This window comes from Cebidichthys violaceus, unplaced genomic scaffold (assembly GCF_023349555.1).
Source record: "Cebidichthys violaceus isolate CVI_PGR_0920_01 unplaced genomic scaffold, fCebVio1.0.p SCAF_15, whole genome shotgun sequence".
NCBI classification, from domain to species: Eukaryota; Metazoa; Chordata; class Actinopteri; order Perciformes; family Stichaeidae; genus Cebidichthys; species Cebidichthys violaceus.
This window is the reverse complement of record NW_027176318.1, coordinates 11,334,289-11,358,702: the sequence shown is the minus strand read 5'-3', so window position 1 is coordinate 11,358,702 and position 24,414 is coordinate 11,334,289. Positions and strand designations below refer to the sequence as shown.

General features: G+C 45.0%; 1 protein-coding gene across 9 annotated transcripts in view; it reads right to left on the bottom strand.

The window, feature by feature from the left end:
* Positions 1–731: 731 nt before the first annotated feature.
* Positions 732–24,414, bottom strand: part of smarcd3b (SWI/SNF related, matrix associated, actin dependent regulator of chromatin, subfamily d, member 3b) — a 33,759-nt gene continuing 10,076 nt past the window's right edge. For 2 of the 9 annotated variants that reach the window (XM_068710022.1, XM_068710018.1), the window contains exons 2-14: positions 17,086–17,297; positions 13,508–13,597; positions 11,457–11,499; positions 9,353–9,475; positions 8,754–8,879; positions 8,112–8,207; positions 5,362–5,490; positions 5,025–5,186; positions 4,661–4,758; positions 4,315–4,450; positions 3,791–3,913; positions 3,207–3,308; positions 732–3,113 (exon numbers count right to left, since the gene is read on the bottom strand). In XM_068710022.1, the coding sequence (XP_068566123.1) occupies positions 3,060–3,113; positions 3,207–3,308; positions 3,791–3,913; positions 4,315–4,450; positions 4,661–4,758; positions 5,025–5,186; positions 5,362–5,490; positions 8,112–8,207; positions 8,754–8,879; positions 9,353–9,475; positions 11,457–11,499; positions 13,508–13,597; positions 17,086–17,297 (1,494 nt within the window). In that variant the 3' untranslated portion in view covers positions 732–3,059. Of the gene's footprint in view, positions 3,114–3,206; positions 3,309–3,790; positions 3,914–4,314; positions 4,451–4,660; positions 4,759–5,024; positions 5,187–5,361; positions 5,491–8,111; positions 8,208–8,753; positions 8,880–9,352; positions 9,476–11,456; positions 11,500–13,507; positions 13,598–17,085; positions 17,298–23,043 lie in introns of all 9 variants that reach the window. The other 7 variants (XM_068710017.1, XM_068710016.1, XM_068710021.1 and 4 more) reach the window with 7 other exon arrangements.

Here is a 24,414-nt window from a genome sequence, read left to right as displayed (position 1 = left end):
TAAAGTACTTATTTATTATTAATGAATAATTATATGTATGTAAAAATAGCTAGAAGTTTAAAATAAATCTATCAACATTTATCCTCCAGATTTATGCAAATGATCTCTGGTTTTAGTTCTAATTATAGTTTTTAAATGAGGACTCTGAAATACTCCAACACGAGAGGCGGCGACACAATCCGCCTTTCTTTAACTTCACTGTACGTATCAAACACTAACACCGTGGTGTGTATCCATCAAATGTAGAGTTAAGATCAACATACAGTGTTATTATTAGTCTATTTATTATTATTAAGAAGTCATAATACGTCTAAATTAAATGGCTAAAAGGGAAGGTTTGCCCCCTTTTTTAGTTTTAAGAGGCACTTCAACTACTTAACATCTTTCCTTAATCCCAGTGGGTTCTATCATATGTTCTATCATTGATTACTTCTACAACATGCTGAATCATCACTTCAAAATAAAAAGGACATTTTAGCATTACTAAACTAGATATAAACCAAAATTCAAGCCTTAATTTCATCACACGTTTTAAGGATCAGTTCTCCAGTTTGTCGCTTTAGGAATAAGCTTTAAAGCATATTTCTACCTTGTAACACATTTAGAAGTAACGCAGCTTTAAGAGGATTAGTTAAACATGTTAATGTGTGCATTAATCTAATCATTGGTCTAGTTAAGTTTCTATTATGTGCACATCGACACGTTGAAAAAAAAAGACACTTTAGATATCGTGGCATTTACAAACTTTGGCAAGCGCTTCTTTATTTACATCCAGGCTGTCTCACAATGTCACAGCTGTTTTCCCTTTTTTTGTCTTCTTTTTTTGTCTTTTTGTAGAATCACCAAACAGGTTTGCTCGTTAACAGATATACAGCGGTAAGTGTACTACTAGCTCCCTGTCGGTGACGCTCGGACAACAGTGTAAACGGAGAAACACATGCAGGGAGCGGGAGAGACAAAACACAAGTCAGGGTTTAGTAACAGGAGACAGTAGTCCGTTAACTGTCTGTCAGGTGTTTCGGATGCTGTGGTGCTCAAAGCTTGAGGTCACCCCGGAGTTGCAGCTTCGAGTTTCCTCCACAAGAGGGTGCAAGTGAATCAGTGACTGAATGACAAGGTGAATCAGGACTAAGAGACCACCAATGACTACGCTGTTCTCCTCTAATGAGTGCAGCTATTATAACTTAGTCCTAGTAACAAAAACACAGTTCAGAAGGAAAACCACACCTACAGTTAGTTGCTGGTAGGGCATATCATTTTTGGCAAAAAAGTTTCCAGAAGGCATCTCAACAAAAGTCTTTTGTTCGTCACACAGACTGCTATACGCCAGCTTCTTTTCTTCTTGATATTTACACACACGCTATCTGATCAGATGTATTGATTTAATGTCCATGGAGCATGCATAGGTCATCGTGAAGTCATCCGATCGCTTGTTGTGTAGGCTGGGATCATGAAGAGGGTCTCACCCGGGACGAGAGGAGAGGATTACAGCACAGTGCAGAGAAACCCATAAAAAAAAAAAAAACTGACTGCAAAAAAAAAAAAAATCCTCCATCTGATGTTACAACATATACATACAAGTCAAGTGTCATTTAAAAAAGAATGGGTGCAGATTATATCATGTTACAGCTACTGAGAGTCCTTCTTTGTTGCAGCTTCTAGCTCCCACGACAGCAACGGGAGAGACCTAAAATAAATCACCCCAACCCAAGATAGTCCACAGAGGAACACTAACATTCCTGCCCTGCTAATTCAAAACTCATGGAGCTCCCACAATGCACCATGTAACCCCCCCCACCCCCCCAAAAACAAACACACAAATAGTCTGTCATATACTGTACAGTTGGCCCTCTTAAGGGAAAAGAAACATATGTACATTCACATCTCTAGAATCGGAAAAAAAATGTTTTCTTCTTCATGTAACGTAAAAAAAAAGTGTAGAAATGGACAAAATCCTCCAGACCTGAGGTCCAGCGTTCATCGCAGTAACAGTTTTAGTGTTTGTTTATAAAAACCTGAGGCCTAATTGGCTACAAAAGGCAAACATTTGGGACTGGATCGGCTCTGAGACTACCCAGAGTGTTCAGGTTTTTTATGACCACCTTACAAGGGAAACGTTTTGCAATTTGCGGTGAAACCCCAGGTGTGGATTCTTTTGCCCACTTCTATTTCAGTGATCATGTTCTCTTCTCCTTGTTGCAACCTTTGGTAACACCTTCAGGACACAAACACGCGACTAACACCACACAAGGAAGAGGCAGTGAGCGACTTTGACATAATACATCAGACCAACATGTATCGAGGCATATTTGTCATTTTTGCAGTGATTAAGGGAAGAAAAAGCTATTATTATGATGATCTCCTTCATTAAAACACTATTTCTGTGGTGATGATAATGTGATAATACTTCAGTTAACTTGTCTAACACTGTTTACTGGTGAATAATCCACACCCCAGGGTTATAGATAGAACTGATTCCTGTGTCACACCGTAATCTCGCCTTTGCTGGTGTAGTTAATCAAACAAAACACACACTCCTAATGAGAACAACCTAAAGAAAACACACACAGTCACACTTACAATCAAACAATAAATCAGTTTCAGAGTTGGAAAACATGAACTTTGAAGACTCATCCAGAAGGAAACTCTTTTTCGAGACGAGAATCCCCCAAAAGCCGCGGCGGTGTGTGAGCAGCCGGGTCGGAGTTCGTCTCGACGTGTGTGTGACGTATTTACAGAACAAAAAGCAGAGAGTAGCGCTGAAGAGGAGGGTGCAGCTGAACGCGTGCGGTTGATGATGACGTCCTGACGGTCCTGCACGAAACGGGACAAATGTGCAGCGGACGCTCGTGTGCGTCCAGATCTGGGCTTCCATACGTGAACATCGCTGCAGTCGCGAGAAAAACCTCTTCCTCTAAATTTCACATTTTTGCATTTCCTTTTTTTTAAATTTTGTTTTAAGGTCGCCGCCATTTTTAGAGGCATGCGGCTTCACCGGACTACAGCGACGGCCTCACACGCATCCAAACACTCACGCAGAGACTCAGGAGGGCCTGGATTTAGGTGTTGCGGACGGCCAAGGCCTGCTCCAGCTCCTGTCTCCTCTGCTGGATCTGCAGAGGAAAAGAGGAGAAAAGCGTCGCCTGAGCATCCGGAGGCCGAGCTGGGAAGCTGTTGTGAAGTGAGAGTGAGAGACGTTTCCTCACCTTGCAGTAGAAATAGCGGCTGACGGCCTCCTGGGACCAGGGCTCGTGGTAAAACGCCGCCCTCCTCTCCTCTTCAGGGTTCCCGACCACGTCCGTCATTAGCTGCAGCCAGCGAGGAGGAAACCATTAATGACGGGACCAAATAATAACCAACATTAATATCATATGTGACAGAAAGAGAATGCAGCGACACCACAGTTAATCCACTACAGGTCAAAACCCTATTATTATATACATCAGAAATATTCAAAGAATCAAGCGTTAAAGTTGTCATTAGGGGACATAATGACCCGTCACTGTGACATCATATTAGTATGTATTATTCAGTCGTAGGTTTTTTGTTGTAGCTAGTGAAAATGTATACATATTTTAATCTACAATTGATATATATTGAATCTATAATGCATCATATTTCATAAACTGAGAACACTATTTGTATGTGTTGACATTCAAAGTGACTTCCTGCATTTTATTACCCCCCCGAACATCCAGAACATATGTCCAAATAAAGACATATGAGTTAAATTACAAATGAAAAGGCATGAGTGTGTGTGTGTGCGTGTGCGTGTGTGTAAATATCAAACCTTAAGGTCTCGGCTCTGGGATTTGAGCCAGTCCTGGATGTAGCCCTTGGGATCTCTGGAGAAGCTGAGCATGAAGTCCCTCTGGATCTTCAGCTGGTTGATGGACTCGATGGTCTCATGGATCTGAAAGAGGAACAGTTACAGTACATCAAGAACATGTTCTCTATTCATTTAACAGTCAACTCAAACTCTGAAATGATACTAAATCTAATAAAACTGAGTCTCAGAACTAAATCTACAAACATTTGAAAACAGGAAACACACATTTACTCATTTGTTTCTCTTTTAGTTTGTTTACCTTCAATGGCCCTGATAAGCTAACCACGCTAAAGTAAAATGCTAATAAACTGTCAAAACATTGATCTACTATCATCCTGTGCAAGCAGACTACCATGAAACAAAAGCTCCTGTTCAGAATAAATGCAGCAGAATTACTCGTTCCCATGAGGAAGCTCATTTACAATTTACAACATGAAAAGGTGAATCAATCCAAAGCTTTCCTTCTGCGATGCTGGTGATATCACCTTGTTGTCCAGTGAGGCGATCTCTTGCTGGTTGGCGGTGGAGAGGAGGAAGCTGCTCATCTGGCCCTTCAGCGGATCTTCCACCTCCACGTCGATGTCGTAGCACGCCGTCTTCTTCTGGTCGTTGGGATCCACGCTGACGGAGAGCAAACGTTCATTACGGAACATAGAGAGAAACATTTCAACAAATTCTTAAAAGCACCTCATGATGCCTGCAAAGACATAAGTCATACAAAGATAAATACATCACGGCACAACCTCGCACTCATAAACGTATATAGATGCACATCCTCACACTTGTTTCTGGGTTAAGAAATAGTCTATCTGCAGGGAAGCAGGACTGTACCTGATGACGTGGTTGATGACGATGGGGTCGGGGGGGAGGAGGAGGTTGGTGAGGCGCTGAGGGATCTCAGAGAACTTCAGCCGAGGGCAGTCAAAGATCTGCAGAGAAGGGAAAGACTCTGTTAACAATGCACACAGTGCCAAAACACATTCATCATGGGGCGTATCAATATGATAATTGATTTCGCTAAAATAGTTTTCCTTGAGAGTTAAAATATATCTTTTTTTATATTACAGAGGTCAGTATTGCAAGATAGATATTGTTACTCACATTGTCCCAGGAATGTCAGATTTTCAGCAACACGGATATTAATATTGATGCAACAGCAGCGTGATTTATAGCACCCACACAGTGAGTCCCGTACCTGTTGGAAGTACTTGTCACAGTTGATGTACTCCTTGTCATGGGAGTCCTGCAGCTTGTTGGTCTTGACGTACTGCCAGAGGGCCTGGATGATGCAGGAGCGAGTCTGGGTGTGAATGCCAAGCAGGCGAGCCAAGCGAGGGTCCAGCTTAAACTGGGGAGGCTGCGGAGAGACGACATCATCGCGTTACGACACCTCTTTTTGTACGACCGCCCACCTCGCAGCCTTTACGTCATCGCGTCAGGCTCGGAGACGGATGTCAGGTTCAAGATGGAGTCCTTAACGCACTCTGTAACGCCTCTGGTGGTTTATCAGCGACACTGTGCGGCGCCCTCACCTGGTAGTCCAGCATCAGCAGCAGAGTGCAGCGCACGCTCACGTCGCCCGGCCTCTTCACCTGGAAGCCGTCCGTCTCCTGGGTGGTGGGCGTGCGGTGCCACTGAAAGAGCAAACCGCCACAGAGTGACTACACACCCCAAACTGAGGTGGTTTATTCAGACTGAATTGTCTTTTTATTTTGTATCACACTTCATTTCCTGTTGGTTTCACACTTCAATTGAAAGTGTGAAACAAACATCCACAAACATACAAATCATGAATGATATATTTTACAGTTTAAAACACACACGGTGCTTCAACATGTGCATATCATCCATCAGAGTCCAATACGAATCCTGCACGCTGTACTTACTGTACATGGACAACGTACACAAGCATGTACTTATACACAACCATGCTCATTTTAATTTGATCAATACTTTGCTTTAAGACCAAAATACCTACGAAAGCTTTACTTTGTGTTTAGGGCTTATTAGCAAACGTTAGCATGCTAACCCCCTAAACTAAGATGGTGAACATGCTAAACATCAGTGTTAGCCTTGTGTTAGCGTTAACCTTATTGAGTGTAAAACTCTTAAAAAATAATACTTCCTGAACTTTATCTTTAATTGTTGCTTCATATCTAATGTTGCAGAGAATCACTTCAAGATGTGAACGTTCTCAGGGGCTTTAATGAAGCTGCAGGAGATTTGGCCCAATGAACAAATGCACAAAAGAAGCCATTGAGTGCACCTGAATCTAGCAGCCTTGATCTTGACCTACAGCACAGAGCCTGCGGTTCAGCGAGAGGTTAAATATCTGTAAACTAGCCATGCAGTGCACTGAGAAAACAAGATAGTGAGAGGTTAACCGTGTGGCTGTGAAGCTGAATGTTGTCACACCGTCAGCGCGGAATTGAAGTGCAACAACAGAAACACTAAATTAAACTATTTCCAAATGATTTTGCGTTTTAGTCTTTACGTATATATCTGAACCTCGTCTGTATTTAACCGCAGAAGAAATGCGTTTCAACGTCTCCACTTCCTCTTGAAATTGAAAGGGAAAGCACTTTAAGCTCCGTCTTCAGCACAGTGGATCGCAGCAACTTGGCATGCAACACAGAGCAATGTTTTCCCCCAACCAATAGCTGATTCAGAACAGATTAAGTACTGATTTTACCTCAAGGTAGAGAAAAAAATTCTTTTGATGGAAAATCTTTGAAAGCGATGCACCTGAGTGCCTTGCCAAAATACCCTCTTAAAAGGAGGAACCTTGAGAAGTCATAATTTTTCGCTTTCGAAATTTCTAAAGCTTTTTTCAAGTCAATACATTTAGTGAGGAAGCAAAGTGAAGGGCAGCTAATGATTGTTTCTAATTAGTAAGCACTTGTTTTCTGCATGTAAAAAAAACAACCTTGCACAGTTGGGGGGGGGGGGGGGGAGAGTCTGTCCTTTCTGTTGTTGCAGAGAATCAAATTATTACACTCTGTGTCTGGTTGATTTTGTATGAATTCAAAGAGATTGTTAAAAAAGGAGCAGGTTAGTTGGGGTGAGTGCAGCTGGAGACTTAACCAGACGTCACAAAATAACAATCTTCACGACCCCGACTGCACGGCTGAACACAGTCTGATTCACGGAATCTATATACACAAAAGATATAATACTAATGGATGAGAAACCTCAAATGAAAGCACTGAACGAAGCAAGCAAGCTGTCCAGAACGTTGAAGAGGTAAAACTAACACTGACGCAACAGTGCAGGAACAGTAATCCAATTAGATCATAAAAAACACGCTTTAAGAGACGTCTAATCAGGCAACACGTTAAATACAGCTGTGTAATGCAAGTGAGCCATCGTTAATGGAATTAGCTTCACCTGTGCTATCGCTCCACCTACCAGCACCTGTGAAGCTCACTGATCAGCAGGTTACATTTCCACCTCTGCCACTCCTTCTTCCCAGTCAAAAAACACCCAGTCACCAAAATGTTACAGTATGAGAGAGAAAAGACTCGTCGATGTAGATGTTGTGTTTGCGGTGTGAAAAAACGTGAGAACGGGAGCCAATCAGAAGCTTCTGGTCTCCGTTTCACTGGGAGTCAATGTGGCAGGTCCCGTTTCAGGCTGACGGTGCCAAATGTGTCCGTCCGTTTGCTTCCATAGCTACATTGTATCAAAGAGCACACAGCTTTCTATGCTTTGAAGCTGAAAGTAACTATGAAAGGTGAACATTGTGGGAATGAGAGTAACTTTAAGATCATTTTTAAGGAATATTTTATTTTTACGGTGATGTCACTCGCTCTAACGCTGAACATCAGATTTTTCACTAAGCTTCAAATAAAGTTTTAAAGGGATGTAAATGTGAAATACCCAGAATGTATGACAGATGTGTAACATACTTTTCTGAGAGTATGAATGAGTAGAAAAAAGTTCAAAGTGCATGAAAAAGTTTGAGAATAAACATTTTTTCATAATTTGAATGCAGAACTTTTCCCAGAAAAAGTATTTCTGAAAGTATGAAAGGTATGAATGACAGAAGTAAAGGCAACAGAGGAGGAATAATAAAGAGCGAGAAGAATCCAAATAGAAAGAGATGAGAGCCGGAGCATGTAGTGCTGCCTCTACTCAGCTGACGTTCATTCATTTGAAAACCGATGATCATCACCGTGAACACGTAAAAGCCTGCAGTCATTTTGTCGGAGGAGGTAGAAGGTCGTTCTGAACCGAGCCTCTTCCTCTGTGGTCAGGGTGCAGCGGCCATGTTTGAACTAACCTCAACCAGGTGGTTGTCAGGACCGTAGAGCTCTTTGTCCAGCTCGATCACCAGGCTCTTAAAGAACGAAGAGAACTTCTTCTTCTGCTTCCCCGGCTGTGAAACGGACAGAGAGGGTTGTGGTTAACGAACGTCTGAATCAGACACACAAACGCAACGGCGAACATCAGCCGCCGTGTGTTCGCTCGTAGCAGAAAAACCCACGAGAGAGCTGAGAGAGACCAGCAGACACCAGACACTATTCTCAGGGTCCACTTCCTCTGAGCGCAACCAGAACTATTTGAGGTTTGTGAAACCTAAACGCTTCCTACCGCTGTGAGATGACGTCCTTGCTGCTTGGCCTGCTAAGAACATCAGAGCTTTTTCAAGGGAAGCTAAAAAATCCTTCTGCTTCTCAAGCTGCATCTACAGTCTCTCTAAACACTCCTCACAGCAGCAGTCTTTCACTTTCATATTCCGAGCCAGACGATACTTTTCTGTCCAGAGTCGTTTGAGCACATCGTTACTGAGCGTGACCGCCGGCACAAAACGACCCAGAGCGGCACACTTTCGTGCTGAATGGGGAGATTATGATCTCAGTTATTTAAATTATGAAACAATAAATAAAATAGACAGCGTATATTTTAGATGAATAAAACTCACATCATCTAGCAGCTTCCCCTCCACTCGCAGTTCCCACGATGCAATGCTGCCGTCCGAGTCGTCGGCGTCGGGCCTGGCCGGGTTGAAGGTGTTGGATATGTAGAGCCTCAGTTTACGCTTCTGCTGCTGACACAAGGGAACATAACAACACCACAGATTAAACGGGCATTTCACTGCGGTGCAGGTGGGCCCATCTGGATCCGATTAGCTCGACGTAACGGCAGATTAAAAATGTGTTTTTGACACAACAAGAGAAATCTAATCAGTCGTTCAGCAGAGTTTTTATTAATATGGCACCTTTCAAACAAATGCAATTCAAGGTGCTTCACAAATGATTGAAGAGAAGATGAAGAGACTAATGCACACCAATTAATAATAAATAAATGAATTAAACAATAATGAATGAATAAATACAACTCTGAATGAGTCTTTAGTCTGGAAAAAGGATGCTTTTTGTCTTCAAAGAAGAGGTGAAAAATAAAGTTATTAACTATTTGACGACCTTTCAGTACCTGTTTAGGTGCAAATATGATTTTAAATGAACAGAAGTGACACCTGAAGGACAGCAGGCCTCCCTGGCTCCTGATCTTTCCCCTTACCTTCATTGGTCTCTTCAGCGCTTCCTGGATGTCCACACGTTTGCGCATGATGGTCTGGTCCAGTTTGCGCTCGAACGCCAGCAGATCCATGTAGGCCTGAGACTCTGGGACCAGCTCACGGATCTACTCAGAAGGGAGACGGTCTGATGTCAACATCTTTAGATCTCGCACACGTCAGATTAAGAAGACTTTCTTCACATACCCTATCTGAATATCACTAAAAGGCTCAAACAGATGAGCTGTCTGCTCTGTCTTTGTGCTGCAGGGGGTCCAAGGACTCGTTTCAAGGACATTTAGCGCCATAACACAGAGTTTCAAGGAACAGTGTAATATATACAGAATAACTGGGAAGTTACCGAGAGTTATTCTAAGATGAGAAGATCGACACCACTCTCTGTGCAGTAAATATGAAGCCAATGGTAGCCGCCGGTTAGCTTCACTTAGCAAAAAGACACGATAACAGTGTGACACAGCGAACCTGGCTCTGTGTAAAAGAAACAAAATCCACCTAGCAGCACCTCTAAAGCTCAAGAATGAATTAAATGTTATTTATGTTTGTGAACCTCTGGTTCTGCCAATAAGTTCCTTAAACTTGCATTCTTTTTTATAGCCAGCAGGGGGCGACTCCTGATTGCATAAAGGAGTCAGAATCCTATAGAAGTCTATGAGAAAGTGACCCTAATTCTCACTTGATTTATTACCTCAGTAAACCTTGTAAACATGAGGTTATGGTCTCAATCGCTAGTGTTAAGTCCTCTTCAGTACAGCATGGTCCCATGTAGAGTATAATAGATGATACAGCAGGGTATGCTACACTAGAATGTTAAACAGAGTTCAGAGGGTTTGAACAAAGTTTGGCTGCACAGAATGAGTTTTTGCTGACTGACCCACCGCTAGGTTAGCGGGGGTTTAAGATGCGGACCATGAGCTGTAATGGCCCTGATTTGCCTTCAGCCAGGGACTCATGCTGTACGCCGCTGTATGCAAAAAACACCTGGATACACCTATGACCCAAAACAGGCTTGAGAAGACTAAGGACTTAATACCTTGTCATCCCAAATAAAGCTCATCAGATTACTAATATTCCAATGATTACAGTATATAGAGAATAATTAACTGTGTGCAATATTTGCTCTATACTGTATATGAGACTTATTTTCCCCCAAAAGCTGCTGCCCAGCCTGCCATTCAAACGGTGGTCCACACCGTCCTGGGGACACTGGGGGATACAAAATGAGATGCAGAGTGTGCAGCCAACCAGCCGGGACTCAGACATTACCATACCGATGAAAGTCCTCCAAGCATCAAGGGCTGCTGCTGCTTACTTACCAAACTGTGCACACACGCACACACACACACACACACACACACACACACACACACTCACACTCACTCTCTCTCTCCTTCTCCTCCCTCCCTCTACTTCTCTTTCATGTTTCTCTCTAAATGGCTGCCTCCATTGTTCCCTCCCATTCCTTCTCTATCTCCATCTCACTGTCTTTCACCGGGCCGAGGTGCCGAGCAGACGAAGGAGTGTGGCAGACATTCCCCGTCCCTGACTCATTATTGTGGAGTGGCGCCCCGGCCATGCCTACTGCTATCTCTCTGTCTGGGTTATGTTGGGGGGATAAGACCAGAGCCAAGACGCTCACCGGCTCCAGACCTCCAGACCTCCATAGTTTCAGTGTGAAAGCCTTCTGTGGCATGGGCCCGAAAAACCGAGACCCCGGGATGAAAATCACAACCTCTGTCGGCTAAGACTCACCTGTGGCAATTGTCTTTCGGTTCTACTTGTGGTTGCGTCTCTTTGCCATATTTAAATCAACGAGCCACCATCCAAACAAGAGAATGAAACCCCTAAAAAAAAAAATCCCTAAAACCTTCTGATCGCTGCCCTCATCCGCTCTCTCCTCATTTGGACAGAACACATAATCATCTGGCCCTCTGCACCTTCCAAGAACCCCTGACATCCAAAAACCGACCATGATTTATTTTACACAAAAGATAATAACACACACACACACACACACACACACACACACATACACACACAGACATTAACAAAAAAACACAGCAACAAAAGGTAAAAAAGATGCAGCCTCACCCTTTGCGGAAGAATCTTGTCTGCCATTTTCCTTCTCTTAGCACTAGAGAGAGGGAGAGAAAGACAGAGGGAAAGAGGAAAAAGAGAGCATGTTACTATGGTGACTGATAGCGTAGCACCCAGGCCATCTGCTAAAATGCTGGGCCATATCCAGCACCCCAGCATCCCAGCTGTGTGTGTGTGTGTGTGTGTGTGTGTGTGTGTGTGTGTGTGGTATCTGAAATGCAGCGGTCCACCTGGAGAACGAGAGCCTCAAACAGCCAGGAAAGTGTCAGATCACGCACCTCTCTCCTGACATGTATTCACTTCACACACGCACACACACACACACGCACGCACGCACGCACACACGCACACGCACACGCACACGCACACACACACACACACACACACACACACACACACAGATTCTCGGATGGTGACGGGATGTGTGTTCAGGAGCTTTTAGGAATGATTTTCACGGAGGAGGAGAATGCATGTGTGTGCAGGTAGATGTTCTCATTCATGAATGTTTCTGCTGTGTGAGAACAACGTTTCTTTGATTATCTCATACTTACCACGGAGAGACTAAGAACAATGAGACAATCTGTGCCAACGTTGTGCCTTTGTCAGAACTTTCTGACACGGTGACGCCGATTACACAAAATAACACTTCCAGCTTCCTTCGTTATTCAAAATGCCCTTAAACGTTCGATCTGCGGACACCTGTGATACGTGGAGCACCCTGGTGAATTCATGCAAGTGTTCTGATGTTGGTGCCTGCAGAAGGACAGCTGCCTACAAAACACCTGGATGGAACTACACTGCAAAAAGAGCATTTAAACAAAGTCAGAGTCATTTATTTTAGGCTGATTTATCAAAGATGAATTGTGTTCGGATCTGTAATCGGATTTTACCTCTAAATGGAGCTAAATTAAAGTACAGTCTACTTTCAAGCACTTTTATTGTGAATTTGCCAAGTGTCACTGCCTATATCAAGTGTTACAGTAAGATGAGGAGATTGACACCACTCTCGTATCTGTCCACTAGATATAGGACAACAGCCAGCAGGTAGCTAGCTTAGCTTAGCATAAAGAAAAGCTCTTGATTTTTCCCGTCCATCTACGTTCCGACCCTTTACCTTTGGGTGGTGACAGAATTCTTACACATGTTTTGTACAGATTTAAAACAAGATACAAGACGATCTTTAGAGTTACCTTTAAACAGAGCCTGGCTAGCTGTTTCCAGTCTTTGCGCTAAGCTAAGCTAACTGGCTGCATATTTAGCATCTCCTCATCTTGCTCTCTGCAACAAATGCAGTTTAGTTTAGATGGACTTTTGTAGTGGTCTGGTTTTTATGCTAGTGCAAAATATTTTGCTCACTTTGATTGCATTGTCAATAGATATTGTTATTAAATTATAACATATGGAAATGTCTGTCTTTGGTTAATCCAAAGTACCAGAGAAATGAAGGTGCATGTTTGTTAACAACGATGAGCTGATAGAGCTGCAGCGGGGACAGATATAACGTTATAAATAATACAGAGACGTCTTGGTTTATATGGTATCTATTATCATATCGCCCATCCCCAGCTGTTGGTAGACATTTTCTTTAGATAAGACTTGTTCTTGTTTGTAGAAGGGGATTTTTTTTTTTGCAGTGTAGAGGAATTTTCTATCACAGAGCACTGCACCGGTCTGTGAGGCAGTGTGTTACATCAGCATGCCAAATACTGAAACAAGCCTGCTGCAAGGACGATCGAAAGATCCGGGGATGCATTGCAAAGGAAAACACACATCTGCATCACAACAATCCGCCATTTTAAACTGTTTATAAAAGGGGTTTTTAGACTGGATTCTACTTTACGTTTCTGTTCTGGCTGAAACAAACGTTTCCCATCATGCCATGCTCCAGTCCAAAGCATGCACCACTACATTTTAGGGACTCAACTTCCCGGCCTGAACCGTACGGTTTGCCAAAGGAACTCATTCAGGGAGTGCTGGGCTCGGGCGAAGGGCTAGGAGTCATCAAAACGTTAAGAAAATGGACATGCAGCAGAACAAGCTCCTACTTTGATCCGAGCGTGGGATCTGATTGGGGCTCTCTCATGTCCATCTGCCTCGCCGGGATCTCATTGGCTCCGGGGAATCCGACTGGCTTCCTAAGGATCGGTGAGGATTCGAAGGTTGTCCGATTAGAGTTGTGGCGAGACACACACTCAAGTACGATGTCAGGGGGGGGGGGGGGGAGGGGAGGGGGGACACACCTGGTGGTTCTGGCTGTTTGAGTGTCTGTAAGTGTGTTAAGTTCAAGGGTCTGTTAGTGAGTGCAAACTCTTAAAAAACTCAGACGAGGGCAGGCACTGGGATGGGCGTGTGTCTGCGTCCATGCATGCACAGAGTGCAGCTGAGGGGGTGCTGGGAGGCGTCCTGCTCATCTGAGGGACACGCTCATTCAACAAAGTCTCTCTGTGAACCAAAACAATCATGCTTCACACACGCAGACAGACAACACACAGACAGACGGACACACTGGGAACTCTGTGTGTGTGTGTGTGTGTGTGTGTGTGTGTGTGTGTGTGTGTGTGTCGCAGGAAAGAGGAGCAAAACAGGCGGTTCAGCTCTATTGTTCGGCTCCGGATGGCAAATATGGACGTCGCGTAGATGAAGTGATGTGCGAAATGACGACAACGTGCATGCCGCTCACACCATTTTCGCTCATTTCCCAGAAGCAAAAAAGCAACGCTTTCCAAAGCACCTCAAAATATCTGGCCTAGCAACAAGAAACCTGTTTCATTATCGAGTGAAACCAGCGAAGCTCCTAAGCAACCCTAAGAGTCCTATATCAAACGTCACGAGCAGCTAGGAACGTTTCGAAACTGAAAGTCTGAAAAGAAATCCCCAACATGTGAACCAATCTAATGGAGGAAACGGGTGAAATTGGGTTTCTCATAAACAAAAGAGCAGATCGTTCCAGAGTAACTTAACACCGGCTAGAAATCACTCCGGTGGTTATATTTCTCGTGAGATAGTGCACTTTGACATCCCCGTTGGGTTTGGTTACACACGCTGTAATGAACCTTCTCATCCAGACGAGGAAACTGAAGTCGACTCTTAAAAGTGTGAAACTTCACGGCGGTTTTGTGGAAGAAGTCCACGGGTTTTAACAAATTTTCATGCAATTAAAGATGTTTTTTTTACCATCCGCCTTTGTGATACAAAGACGCTCCACGATGAAACACAACAACTACAATAAAAAGCAACTGATTTGCATAAAAACAATCCACAATTTATGATGAGAAAAAGCTACTAAAAAGTAGATTTTACTCCACATGGCATCAACTTTGCAAATGAGTAATATAAAATGCAATGGAAAAGTTTTACCCAGGACACACAGATGTCTTTGCTTTAACACGCTTTTTAAGACCATCTGTCCCGAGTACTTCCTGCTACGAGACACACTTACCGCAGAAATAAAAGCCTCTACATTGGAATCTACACTTTTACATCATTGCCAGTCTCTTAAGCACACTGGCGTCACAGTCCTGGGCACACAAAGTGTTTTCTGTGTATTCTGGGGAAACAAATTAGTAGCACATAAACGTAATTCCTCTGACACAAGGTTGAGTATTCACAGCACTTTATGCAAAGCAAACCTGGAATTAAGTCCTATTTATAGCAGCAGCCCTGCGCAGGACAGCGTTTGTTCTGCAGAGCGAAAGTCGCCGGGGCCACGAGGTCTCAATGACAAACACAGGTGGCCCGGCCCCCCAGCTGGCAGCGTCGTGGGGTCCGAGCTGGACGGAGTTAGAGCGAGTTGGAGAGCCGGAGCGTCAACTTTGTTTGCCAGAGGACACGCGCACTCCTCTCTACAGAGACACCTGGACGGGTCACCCTGGCACCATCGATCAGACCCTCCGCAGCCAGCCGGGCCGCTCTGGGGGTTGAGGCCCCCGACGCGGGACAACATTTCCCCCGACCTGTTCGACAAGCCCGCTTAATTGTAAGTGGATCAATCGTACTGCAGATACTGAGAGAGTGAAAGCGAGAGAGACAGAGGTCCACTGAGTGCGCATATTGATCTCCTTTCTAATGACCATACCTGCCACACACTCGTCTCCTAACAGACAGACATCCACTGTGTGTGTGTGTGTGAGTGTGTGTGTGTGTGTGTGTGTCTGGATACTGATGATCAGATCCTTTGTCAGACAGCAGACAATAGATCGTACTGATAGAAGAACCAGAGTCTGAACGCCTGCAGACAGCAGCATGGACACCGCATAGATGAGACAACAAAGAGACACAAAGAGCGAACGGAGGAGAGACATTTAGTCACGGTTGTGTTCGGGACGGTGAGGAGAGGATGCAAAGAGCGGCGAGCAAGGGTGCATCGAAACGAGGAGCGGTGGGAGAGAGTCAAACATTCAAACTGAAATGAAAGTTGAACAGAGACACACAAAGGTCATGGTTTCACTTCTTCTAGGAGATCACAGTGTGGAATTGGCTGTGGGTGTCTTGTACTGGAGGGCTGCAAGTTATGATCGATTTCATTACCTCTTTTCTTATCAATCCACAATCCTTTAATTCATTTTATATATAGGGAAAATGCTTATTATAACTTCCATTGCTTTTGTCTGATTAATAGTCTAAAAGTTAATGATAGAAAACAGAGAACAGCAGGAAATCTATTTAGCTTTTTTTATTAGCCATGCTAATAACATGGTGGCGCTGGGGTCCACCACTTTGGTCCGGACTGAAACATCTCGACAGCTTTTAAATACATTACCATGAACTTGTGTTCAAACATTCACGTTGAATTGTAATAACTTAATGTTTCATCTGGTGCCATCATCAACATTTTGTCTTTTATCTGTGAAACTAATGACATTCCTGTCAGCCTCAGCTTTACTTTCTGTTAGCATCCTAACACGCTAAAGTAACACGGTGAACTAGGCAAACGTTAAACCCGCTAAACATCAGCATGTTAGCATCGCCACTGTGAGCATGTTAGCATGCTGACACTAGCATTTAGGCTGCAGGTATTTTATAAATCACTTTTATGACTTAATTATAAAAACAGTTTGATTAACCTACTGATCATGTAAGCGCTATTGTAAAATAACCAATAAGAAATCTTCTGATACTGGTGCCAGTACGATACCTAAGATCATGGACCATTAAAATACTTTTTATTTTTCTCTCAAACCCTTTTTTATCAATAAACAAACTTCTAAAGTGCATTCTGTTTCATGACGTCTGAGCACAAGCAGCTGTGTGAACATTTGCCTGAATGACATAAAGTCTAAAATGAGCTATAATACGAGTGTAAATCTGGAATCGTTTGATCAGAAAATAAATAAAAGCCCAGTTTCATACCAGCGTTTAGTATCGGTTCAGTTTTAGATTCATACTCATTTTGGTTGGTGCTGAAAGATATTGTGGTTTCGATGCCCAGCTCTTACTACATGATTCACGACCATCTCCATGTTTGGGTTTTAAAGATCTAAGCCCCGACTGGTGAAGTTCAAAGAGCAACCACAGCCTCTTCATGATCTCAGTCGCTCCACACAAACGCAGACGAACAAAGGAGCTCCACAAACAAGCCGTGCAGCGTTTAGGTCGGAGTTTCGGGGGGGTCGACAGGACTCACTTTCTGGCCCGGCTCTGGCCGCCCTGCTGCTGCTGTTGCTGCTGCTGCTGCTGCTGGACCTGCTGGGAGGGGGCGGGCCTCTTACGGCTGGGCTCCATCACGGTGGAGGGCAGGCCGGGCCGCACCGCCGGGCTCCCTCCGTACGGTGGGCCGGGGGGGCCCATGGGAGCTCCCTGGTGGGGCATTCTCGCTCCAGACGGCATGCCAGGACGCTAAGGGGGGGGGGGGGGGAGAGAAGACGGGTCACATATATGTAGACAACATCCTCCACTGTGTACTCCGATTTATTATAATTGTAAATTAGTGCTTCTAAAAATACAACAAAGCAGACATTAGATCAATTGCACATTTTTTACGCGTTTCCTCCTGATGGATCGTGGTTGACTGAGGAGCAGCTTCTTGTAAACATGCTCGTCTCATCTGACAAAGCGGAGCTGCAACAAAGAGTGTCGCATCCCGATCCAGACCTCATTCCTCCCATTTCACATGAGATCCTGCCGTCTGCTCTCCTTCTATTGAAACTGGAGAGTCTCCTGACTTTGGTAACATTTGGTAACATTACTCCGAGCAAACAGCAGCTAAGTTGGTAAACATGAGCACACGCCTAAGCAAATCTGTGACGTCGATTTACGAGATATCCGTATTTTTAAATCTTTTCCATGTGGGGCAGCAAACATGAGAGAGAGTGTGTAGTAAAGGTCTGACAGACGTGCGACCCAATAAGGGATTTGTTTGCATGGACTTCAGGCCATCAGGCCACTTCTGAGAGCCTGAAAGCGACAGTGAAACCGATCCGACAGCAGTGGTGTGAAACACATCTGAAAAATGGATACTAGAGCTGACGGACGAAAAATACACTAAATTAAGTTTTTGTTCTTTTTTTCTCACACACACACACACACACACACACACACACACACACACACACACACACACACACACACACACTAAACAATGCTCACAGTGTCAGAGCCCACAGTTTCACACTCCCCACTTGACGCCTGGGAACAACTGGGGAACTCTCACCTGCGCTTGTCACTCCCATGACACAACAGCTGCCTCGGTTTATTGTCTCAGACCAGATTGGGGTTCGCCTGATAGAAAGAAGGCCTTTGACTCCTTTGAACAAGAGCACAGACCAACTGTGTGTGTGTGTGTGTGTGTGTGTGTGAAGCACTGTCCTTTACTTAGAGTAAAAGTAAAATCACTGAAATTCGTCACATTACTGAAGCTGAAGACGCTCTAACTGGCGCTTTACGTCGTCCCGTTCCACAACGTCGCTGCTATATGTTATGCTTACATGCTCACTGTTTTTGCATAATTTAGAATTTAATCAAATTATAACGAAGCTCTATTAGGGAACCCAGGGGAAATAGGGAGGGTGGGGGCTCTCATTAGGGGCCCGTGGTTTACCTTTGCCCCGGGGCCGCCTGGCAGGTCAATCCGGCCCTGAGAGTGGCAGGGTTTGATCTAAAACAATGAATCATATTTCATAGAATCATTGAAGGGTTTGTACATGAAATCTTAATCTGCAAGGTGACTAAAGCTTCCTCATAATTTTAGTGGAGTAAAACGTATTTCACTGAAAGAATATAAGTGTAAAGTCTTTAGTACAAGTACCTCAACACTGTACTAAAATACACTGCTAGAGTAACTCTACCACTGAAATGTATTATGAGCACAAATTGATCCAAAAATATGACAATCATTGACCGTTTCTCAGTTAATATCAAACTATAAATATTCTACAAAGGACAGACAGTTTGTCACACTAGACATTTTAAACCATGAAAGATACTGAGAGTGGATTATTCTTCTTCTACCACCTCTCTACTATTACAAATAAAAACATCTAAACCTGGATTTTTAGCAGAGCCATGACTTAACAGACCCAAATGTTTAACCACCAACACCGCCGGCCACATCTTGTCACAGAGCGAGTAAATGTTGGCGAGAGGACACCAGAAGGATACAAGTGAGGAGTTTCATGAGCTCACACTTCACGCTGTTTGTCACCTCTCAGCGTGGATTGCTTCACGCACAAACACGTATCAGATTTGATCTTTAGACCGTCCACAAACAAACAAAGGAGGTAATAAACTGCAGAGAGGGCACAATAACAAGGCCAGATATCAAACTAGATGCATGTATTCACGGGGAGATTTAATAACTCAGAGCAGACGATGGCAGAGGATAAGACTGACGTATTATGTGCCCTTTGAATCGGTGAGCGAGCAGAGATCCTGTGATAAGAAGCCCGAGCAGGCGGCGCTGTCACTCCGGCTCGGAAGCGCGGTCGGCGAGGGGGGAGGGGATCTTTGGGGGGGGGGGGTCCTCCAAAACGGGAGGGGATAATACAACATATGGTCGAGGGCCTCCTGCTGCAATGGTATCACCTCGTGGAGCTTTTAACGGTTTCTGTCTGCTTCCCACCTCAGCTGGACAATAACACCAGACTTCTGTAACAAGCGTCTGTCTGGAGAATCTGAGCCTTCCAGATAACAGAAGCAGAAAGAAAAAACTGGATAATGTGTAGGATGAGTTTCCCCTAAATCCACACACACACACACACACACACACACACACACACACACACACACACACACACACACACACACAATGTGGTACTTCATAATCTGACCTGCTGAACCGACTCCAACACTCTGCCCGGAGCTCTGCCAGCCAGCCAAGCAATCGAATCTGCCATGTGGATGGATATCTGAGAAGTGTGCTGGCATCTCTGGAGGGATTTGAAGAGGCCAAACTTAACCCACACTGTACTAAACATACGAGTCCGTGGGTTGTAAGACGGAGGGTCCCTTTTAAAGAATCAAATCTATATAAAACTGAGGTTACTCGAGTGGGACGAGAGTCAGACTTTTAGGCCTCAAACTTATCGTCAATGAAGCGTCGGAAAACAGCGGGAAAAAAACAAGTTTGTGATGAAAAAGATGCTTGTTTTATCAGATGTTCATGGAAGAATTCAGTTTATTGTGTTATTACGTTGTCTTAGATGCAACAATTAACAATGTAACTCATGTATATATGTCATTAAGGTAGAAATCTCAGCTTTTACTCAGACTCTTGTTTAAATAATACTTTCAGATTAACTCACATCCCTGTATTTATGGGTCTAATATTGTATATCAACGTGACGGCTGGGCAATAATTCAATATCAGTGTTTATTGACTGTCAGTGGAGATATTGTGATGATCCGTCTCTGTAACATCTGCCTCTTCCTCATTACGATAAAGGAAAATGGAACTTCATTTGAGATAAACTTTAAAGAGATTCAGTGTGTCCCTGTTAGTCTGGATCCACAGAACAGACTCTAGACCGTTTTCATGCTGAATACTTCTTTGGTTGGAAGCAATTTCAATGACCGTGGCGAGGTCTGTGAACCCCAAATAACCGGGACGCTGGGTTTCAAAAAGACAAGTAGCTGTCTCGTCTTTTTCCTCAAATGTCACTTTTCGGTGCTGTGAGGATATTTCTTTCACTTCCTTTGTGTTGCGGTTGAGGGAGAAAACGAAACTGTGCCACGTTTCTGTAATGTGGGCGACCTAACCCTTTGAGCAAGTTTTAATGATCCAGATCTGAAAGTTAAAGGTGCGGTCAGTGTTTCAAAGGTGACAACAGATCACGACGCCGCAGCGTGTTTATGTTTCCGCTTATCGGGGTTTCCCACGCAGAGCGCTGGAAGGCTTCTTCTCATCGTTCAGCCCTCGCTGACCTCCATGTGCACAGCATTGAGGGGGGGGGGGGGGGGGGGGGGGGGGGTAATGAGAGAGAGAAGAAGAAGAAGAAGAAGAGACCTCAGTCGGGCCTTCAGCCCACCCATCAGTCCTCAAAGCAGACCTCGGCCAAAACACTCTCCCCCACAACACACACACTGCTGCTGGGAGGCAGGAACACCACGACCTTCGGTAACCACAACAATGTGTGCATGTATTTAAATATATGTGTGTGTGTGTGTGTGTGAATGCATCTACACGTGATATGGGGAGGGGGGGGACGTCATCTCTCGCCACAGGCTAGCAGACTGCGCCGACCCCCCTCCCCCCCCACCCCATATCCCGTCTTATAAATATTTCTCCATCCCGCAGTATACACAACGAGGAGGAGGGAACCTGCCGCAACTATTACAACAAGAGTTCTCCATCTTCAAACGTGGGTGTGGGGGGGGGGGGAGAGAGTGAGAGAGAAAAAACGAAAAGCAGAGGGAAATATTTTGGCTCGGAGCAGCCAGAGACCTCATCAAGGTTAATTGGTCTGTTGAGAGGACACGCTCATCCGGCTCATCAATCACCTGCTCCATTGTTTCCTAAAGTCTGTCTCAGCTCCACAGCCCTGTAGTGACCGCTCCTGTCAAACACACAGTACCTCATCGTGTTTCACTGGATAAATCTACCTGGTGTCAGAACGACAAACATCAGCTCTGATTAAAGCAACGACAATCAGAGCTCAGTCTGATGAACGGCCCGGAGTCTCTCTTTTTTTTTTTTTTTTGACCTTTTCCGTGTACTTGAGGTGATTCCAAGTTTCAGGGCCCCGGTACTGAGGTGCAGTTCAGCGGGAAGTTAAAAGAAACCACGTCGCATTCATGACGCAGGAGTCAGGTCACAGCAGAGTCATTGTTGGGTCAGAAAACAGAGAAGTTGTGGTAGATTCCTACCGCAACTCCACAAAATCAAAACAGAGCGTTTTATTCAATCAACAGCCAGAAACCCCCCAAACATATTCAGTTAAGCATCATATACAACAATAACATGTGAGAAGCCAAAACCGGTGCATTGTTGTGCTTGACAAAAAATCAAACTGCAGATAAATGTGATGATAACCAATCAAGCGACCCGCTGCTCTACGAATCGCTTCAGCTGGAGGAACGTTACAAGCTGCGGAGTCGGGATCGATGAACCACGTTCAGGCAAAAATAGATAAAAGGTCACACATTGTGTCTGTCGTTGCATATCAAAGGAAACGGAACATCACTGGGTTTTGGGATTTCTTTTGGTCGAACTAAAGGAAACAGTAGAAGATGTCACCTTGAGCTTGTTGAAGTTGTAATGTGTGTTTCTTCCACATTTTCTTTAGGAATGTAAAAGATCTGTCAAACGATCGGACTCACAAATTACACGCACACTGTGACATCGTCACCACCGCAAACCACCATTTTATTGACACACTTGAGGCAATGTCAAAGCCACGTCTGCTACAAACTTTCGAGCGTCACCGACTCCCCGACATCCTCCTCATTCATTCAGCTCATTACCGAAAACAAACTCCTCCGTGTTCTGCCATTAACTGCCGGTAACAGTTGCTTAACCTCTGACCCGTGAGCGGCGCTCGACTCTGACATGTCACACGTGAACGGGACCGGTTTGTATTTGCTCCGTCTACGCTAGTACGTCCGTCTGTCTCGTGACCTCACAGGTTCAAATCCTTCCACACCGAAAACCAAAAGCACGCTACCTGCAAGGCTACTCTCACTGTGTTGTTGTGAGTGGACTCGTCCCCCCCCCCATCCTCCCTTCTGTCTGTGACTCTCTGGGAAGCAGTGTGCTCCTCTGTTAGCCAAAGGGGGAGCTGGCTGCTTTTCTGCTGCTGCTTAGCTTCTATTCCTACATGTATCCATGTGTGTGTGTGTGTGTGTGTGTGTGTGTGTGTGTGTGTGCTCCCCATCCTTCTCCTGCTCAGCTCCATCCATCCATGCTGCTCCACTTCTTGTTCTCTCAAGCCATCTCCTAACAGGCTGGGATCCAGAGGAGGGTGGAGGGCGGTGGGAGGGGGGCTGGAAATAACCTTCACATGGCCAGCTTTACCCAGCTATCTCTCACACACAGACCGCTGCCGCTGCTGCTGCGCCGACTCATGCACGCACACACACACACACACACACACACACACACGGATGCATGCCAGCTCCCTTCATGGGAATGACGGACAGCGCCACTCACCACTCCATGGACCAGGAACTCAAACAGTTTGCTCTTGGTGGCTTTCCTGGCTCCCCCCGCCGTCTCCTCCGTGGCCATTTGCTCGGTCCCCTCCGTTCACCCTGCTTACGTCTCCTCTCTCCTTCTTTTGTCTTTCCCTTCTCCCTTCACCCAGCCTCCTGTTCCCCTCCCCTGCTCCACTTTCCTTCTCTTTGTGCTCTCCTTCACAGCACTGCTGCCTGTCCCTGACACTCTCTCTCTCTCTCTCTCTCTCTCTCTCTCTCTCTCTCTCTCTCTTCCCTCCCTCTGACTCTATTTTGAATGTGCAGCAGCCCTGCCTGAGTCTCTCACTGTGTGTGTCTAGCTCACTTTTTAGTTGAGCTGCCTTTCAGGAGCCCTGCATGTCGCTTGGAGGTGGAGTGGATGGGGGGCTGTGAGGGGGTCTGTGAGGGGGGTTTCAGACAGCCCACCCTGCCACTCCCCCGCACAGCTGTTGCATTCCATTGGTAGATAAGGGCAGGCAGCGCGGTGAGGCTTGCCGTTTGGTCCTAAAACGGCGGCTGGGGAAGGTTTGAATCAGTTCCTCTCTGCTGCAGACACACACACACACACACACACACACACACACACACACACACACTGGTGACCAACCCAGAGGCCATGGTCAGCGCACACAGACCTCTGAGTCCTGGACATTATGCTCTTAAAGGGGCCACGCTGCACATCATTAAACATGTGCACATAGACTTCCATATGATGGAGTCATGACATGGTGGCGATGACGAGGAGGAAGAGGAGGAGGGTTGGTTTCTCAACTTTAAAAAAAAAGAAGCCCCTCCAGGCTGGGTAATGTGTCTTCTTAAAAGCCCCCACTTCACTCTGGAGCACGAGGCCACATCAAGAGCACCTTGGCTTCCTGTGCTTCAGTCAGAGTACATTCAGAGGTTATAAGTATTTCCTCCACTCGCCTCATTACGCTTTTTATTTTACCTTTCACCCAGTAGTGGCCCAGAGGCTGCATGCAGGCCGTGTGGCTACAGAGTAATGGCAAACAAACACAGCAAGGTGACCGTGTCACTTGACACGTGTTATTGGGTGCTGTGGGGAGGAGACTTCTCCTCTAAATGCAGAAAAATTAAAAGGTGAAAGACCAAAGTCAGGAGGATGTGAAGTGAGGAATAAAAATATGTATTGAGGCCCAGCAGAAGGTTGTGTTTCCCACTCCAGTAACACACCACACAGGTCGTTACTGTGACTAAAACAGACTACCACTCCAGCCCCTCGTTCTCTCCCTCCCTTCTTCCAGCCATTAGATCAAGGGAGTGAAATATTCATGAGGTTATTTGAATGACAAAGGAGGTGAAGTGTGTGTGTGTGTGTGTGTGTGTGTGT